At 31.0% G+C, this 5,478-nt stretch overlaps 1 protein-coding gene across 1 annotated transcript in view; it reads left to right on the top strand.

Annotated features, from left to right (window-relative positions):
* The window catches only part of HELRODRAFT_62554 (hypothetical protein), a gene marked incomplete at both ends in the record, with an annotated part of 7,771 nt that extends 3,752 nt beyond the window's left edge, over positions 1–4,019 (top strand). The window contains 10 exons of the mRNA XM_009010829.1: positions 993–1,078; positions 1,153–1,283; positions 1,351–1,421; positions 1,504–1,594; positions 1,649–1,801; positions 1,918–2,082; positions 2,136–2,197; positions 2,381–2,604; positions 3,705–3,804; positions 3,926–4,019. Coding sequence (XP_009009077.1) covers positions 993–1,078; positions 1,153–1,283; positions 1,351–1,421; positions 1,504–1,594; positions 1,649–1,801; positions 1,918–2,082; positions 2,136–2,197; positions 2,381–2,604; positions 3,705–3,804; positions 3,926–4,019 — 1,177 coding nt within the window. The remainder of the gene's footprint in view (positions 1–992; positions 1,079–1,152; positions 1,284–1,350; positions 1,422–1,503; positions 1,595–1,648; positions 1,802–1,917; positions 2,083–2,135; positions 2,198–2,380; positions 2,605–3,704; positions 3,805–3,925) is intronic.
* Between the last annotated feature and the right edge of the window lie 1,459 nt (positions 4,020–5,478).

Here is a 5,478-nt window from a genome sequence, read left to right as displayed (position 1 = left end):
AAAAAAAATGGATGAAAGTGATCATCATCATCACTTTCATCCATTTTTTTTATAACTGAAGAACTTCATGCATAAATTGTACGCTTTATCTTCATTAACTTCATCATACAATCTATGAAGTTCTAGCCAAACATATCTGGCGTAACTAAATGAACGAACTTTTTTATACGTTTCATCGTTCATATTGGTAGACATAATTATTATAGCACTACAATCTGCTTTATTGAATTTGTTCAAAGCAGTTTGATATCTTGCTATCTCATCTTCATTTGAGTCATCGTTTAATTCATTTGGACCTTTTAATTTGCCATTTACTACGTCCATTGCATCAGGAATGCCGCGTAGTATTATACAAACTCTTGATTTCCAGTTCAACCAATTACTTTTGCCTTCTAGGTGTTTGCTTTGCACTTTTGTTAGATCCATTTCATCCTTGTTTTTCAATTTTACCTTTTTAATTAGAAGCAAAATATCGACTTTAAGAGAATGAGGAAGCACGTGTTTTCTCTTCACTTCGGTCTTCAAAGAAAATCTTCTGATATTTCTTTCTTCTAAATTTTCTTCGTCAAATCAATTAATTGTTAAAAAAAAGTTACCTAATGCCATAACCTGTTAAATTTTTTGTAACGTAGATCGTTTAATTAATTGATATTAATATAATATTGAAAGACATTAAAAGAAGAAAGTAAACTTAGAAAAGTTTTTGACTCGTTTATTATCAACCTGAATAACATTAAGTGAATTTACATACAACGCAAAGAACATTTAATCCAAAAATAAAATAAAATATAAAACTTAACATAGAGGCATTTCATTTGAGAATAAGTGCAGACCATATAAATAGAATATAGAATCTATTCTATTTATATGGTGCAGACTTGTAGTTGGCGAAGTTTTGACGGCATCTACTTAGGCATAACCTTAAAGATTCATTTATTAAAAATAATACATGATTTCTATCACTAAAAATAATAAAATTGCGTTATTCGAAGATTTTTTCTAAGAAATTTGGAAACGTTTGTCACCCTGTCGACTGTAGAACCTCCTTCAAAAACACAGATTTTTCATAGAACTGTGAGTTTAATTTTCCAAAATTCTAAAATATTTTCACATTATACTAATGTATGTTGAAGAACAAGCTCTTTCTGCTAGGAGTAATGTGCTTAGGGATGCCATGTTGTGGGATGAACACGGCAATTAGAACATTTGTTAGATGTATCATTTGCAGTGGGCACTCTGTGTATGCAATACACTACGGATTTCAAGGCCTCATGCAAAATGACGTAAACATTTATTCTAACAAAAATATAGCATTATATATCTAAATGAGTTTTTGTTGACATACTCCAGGTAGAAGTATTCAAATGGGAAGATGTTCATGGATGGAGCAAGGATCCAGGATGCAACATCGGATCAAGCACGTATGTTACGCGATGCAGATCAAATTATGTGTTCATTTATTTTTTAAATTAAGCTTAAAACCGCCATTATGTGATCCTTCAGCAAAACTATAGACCATTTCGCGTTGGAGAAAATTGCCATCCAAATGAGCAAATACAAAATTGCGGCTCTTTTACTGATCGGAGGCTTCGAGGTTTGTCGGGATTTTTAATTGATAATGAAGATATTTTGTAATGGTTTTTAAAAGGCTTTCTACAGCGCTGTGGTGATGGCCGAATTGAGACATAAGTTTATTGAATTTTGCATTCCTATAATCGTTATTCCTGCAACGCCATACAACAACCTACCTGCTTGTGATATATCTATTGGATCGGATTCTGCACTAAACAGCATCATGCTGGTACGATTTTGTTCATATGGATCGCATAGTAGACAATAATAAGCTTAAGTTAAATTTGATTATGTGAAACATGTGAATAAACCATATGCTGTGTTAAAAATATTCTCTCTAATAAGATGTGCGACAGGTCGAGAAGAAGTTCATTGGAAAGCAAAGGACGGGTGCATCTGTGCGAAATTGATTCTGGAAAATGTGGCTACTTGACAGTTATGAGCTCCCTGACAACTGCCGCTGATATTTCTTACATTTTCGAAGAAGGACACGGCGTTAAAGAGATAATGGTTACCATTAAACTTAGAGTTTTATAGCGATAATGTCAAGATGTTTTTTTAAGACTGATCTCATCCATATCGCTATGAAAATTCGAAATGGCAGCGGGGAAGGATTAGTTCTAATGTAAATATTATAAATGTGTTTTTAATAAAGCTATTTATTATTAAAAAATTTGTTATAATTGCAATAAACTTTAATGCAATCATTTTGAATGTGATTTAACATTCGAAATTTAATTTGGTAAACTAAGAAAGTAAAAAAAACTGATTTACAATAAATGCCAACAATGAAATTTCACGCACACAGGTCAAAAGAATCACATCCATTTTACGACGTAACGTTCATGGATCAACTCTACCAGCACGAAGGAAAGGCAGCTTTTCACACAACAACATTGAAAATAGGAGAAATGATAAACGTTCGTTCTCTCAATTTCCATCGTTGGCATCATTTAAAACTGACACTGTACATATATATATATATATATATATATATATATATATATATATACCCTGTAGCAGATCAAATAGGTCAAAAAGTCCCCATTTTATATTTTTAAAAGGATTTTAGCCACACTACCACAAATTTCGGCTCCCCGTGAAAATTAGAAAAAAAATTAAAAATTTAAACATTATCAAAATTTTGGCCCCCTTTTGTCAGTCGTCTAAATCCACCACTACATACCAATAAATCTAAAAACGCATTCACGCTTCTAGACCCACACCACATTATAGACTGTTTTCGCATCGATATCGGCGTCGTTAGCAGCCGAAAAATTACTTAAACAACTGAACGATGCTGTTACATCCACAGGTTACATTTTCACACATACACACACACACACACACATATATATATATATATATATATATATATATATATATATATATATTTGCAATATTCTATAAATTCTACCGAATGTTTGGCGTTAATATGTTTGTAGTTCGTTTTTTCAATTTTTCTCACTAAAGTTTTACTAGAAGTTGTGCGACCAACCGACGCAATCTAACAATCGAACAAGATCGCAAGCAGCGACTGCTCCATCTTTCTCGAGAATTAGAAATTAAAAGGAAGGTAGTTCTAGATTTGTCACATCAACTTTCACTCGAAGTTCTGCGACCAACCGACGCAACCTAACAATCGGACAAGATCGCGAGCAGCGACTGCTCCATCTCTCTCTCGAATTAGAAGTTAAAAGGAAGGTAGTTCTAGATTTGTCCAATCAACTAACTTTAGTGAGAAAAATTGAAAAAACGAACTACAAAAATATTAACGCCAAACATTCGGTAGAATTTATAGAATATTGTAAAACTTTCTGTGCGCGTTTAATTCCGCAAGAACGCAAAGGGAATGCTCACACCACAGAGACAGTGTACGTGCGCATATATATATATATATATATATATATATATATATATTACTATTTAAAAACATCAGATTCTTGAAACAAATGCAAGTTATAACAGGTTGAGAAAAATAAACCAAGAGAAATGCACAAATTCTCATATATAAAATTTCTCGTATATAAAATTTGGTCATTAACATAGCTGAATTTGGTTAGCTTTATAAAAAAAAATCCCTCAAATTTAACATACATGGTCACCAACACATTTATCGTTTAAAGGAATAGTAAACACGAAAAACCCGGAAAGCTGTTGCATACTTGGATTTCGTAAGACACAGTTGCTGTTCACTCCAGTACAAGAAATGAAAAGTTGCTACAATTTTAGGTGAAATAATATAAACAATACCTGAATTGAAACATCATTTGCTTACAAATTATAATCACTATTTTAAAGTTTACTTTATTTTATAACTTCGTTATTATAATTATTATAAATATATCTCAAGGGATAGAATTCCAAACGAGAGCTGGTGGATTCAATTAACAAAGCTGTCTAAAGTTCTTACTACTCCCGAACTGACTTTGAAGATGCATATATGAAATTATATAATACAAATTTAATTTACATAGTTTTTACAATTTACACAAAAGTTTTATAAAAGGTCATTGGTATGGATTCTTGGTGTGAAAAACTGTTCATGGCTTGCCTGGATAAACAACCTGAATTTAAAAAAAAATTATTAATTTGTAATAGTCAAAAAACGTTTTACCGATAAGGATGTTTTGGTTGTATATAATATTTTTTATTATAACGTAGTTAAAATCTTTTTATTTATGGTCTGAAAATTATAAAATAATATTTGATGAACAATATTAAAATTTGTTTAGTAGGGTACTTGTTTAGAAAAGTTTTATATATAAATGATTTTTTCATTAAAATTACAAGACGGTTAACACCACACTTCAAATACTAAATGGCCGTTCTAATTTAAAGATAAAAACGGTTGCAGAGCGCGATTGGTAGCATCTACATTCAGTATTAAAGATGATTTTGTATCGCTCGCTACACATACACATCTTTCATTACAAGAGCTTGAAAATGATTTTTAGAATGTAAAAATAATTTTGTGTACATTCATAGCACTTTCTGGGATCGGATGAAAAAATATCTGTCTCCGGCCTATTGAAAAATTCCGATTTCGGCAAAAATCTCTGACTGACCGAATCTGACATCCTGGTAAATACTAATGAGTTTACGATTTTATGAAACTGTTTCGCTGGTCGAAATTATGCCAGGTAGAGTTGAACCTTAAAAAATACTAAACCGATACTAAACCGCACATTCCTAGGAAATAAATACCCAACACTCAAAGATAAAAAATGAATTTATTTTTATTCTTGTTGCGTTGTGACAACACATTAAATATCAAAATTTTGCAAAGTGATTCTGAATAGATGGAGCATCATAAATTTTGAAACATCTACTGAAGTTATGACAAAAAGCCAATCAAACCTGTGCTAATCTGTCGTGAATCCTGACGTTATCTTTTTGCAATACCCGACCTGAAATGCCTGTTCATTTAGAATTATGTTTAAAATCCCATCGCTAATAATGAAACAAATTTATAAAATATTTTACTTGGAGTAAAAAAACTTTGAAATTTGTTCAGGTCTAAACTTAGTTTGTTGCTATCATTTCTGAAACAATAGATTAACAATTAGTCAAATTGACCCATTTTCAGAAGTTTTAAACTAACGCATTATCCCTTCGAATATTACTGTTTGCCGATTCTGGATAAATTTAAAATATTTATTTAAAAAAATTTAATTTTGTAATGCTTCGAATTTTTGTTAGTTTATTTGTAAAAATTATAAATGTTGAAAAAAGCTTGTGGTAATTAAATAATGAGAATTTAAAGAGCTGAATTACAGTATGAGGCAGGGATAAAAATATTTCATACTTTTTGTTAAAAACATTTGTTAGCAAGATGCGCTTTCCATTGAATTTAAAATTACGTAAAATTTTCAGTGCTTTGCAAAAATCAACATTAACACTGTG

This window comes from Helobdella robusta, assembly GCF_000326865.2.
Source record: "Helobdella robusta unplaced genomic scaffold HELROscaffold_1, whole genome shotgun sequence".
NCBI classification, from domain to species: domain Eukaryota; kingdom Metazoa; phylum Annelida; class Clitellata; order Rhynchobdellida; family Glossiphoniidae; genus Helobdella; species Helobdella robusta.
Note: the sequence above shows the minus strand (reverse complement) of the source record. Positions and strands in the feature narration are given on the sequence as shown.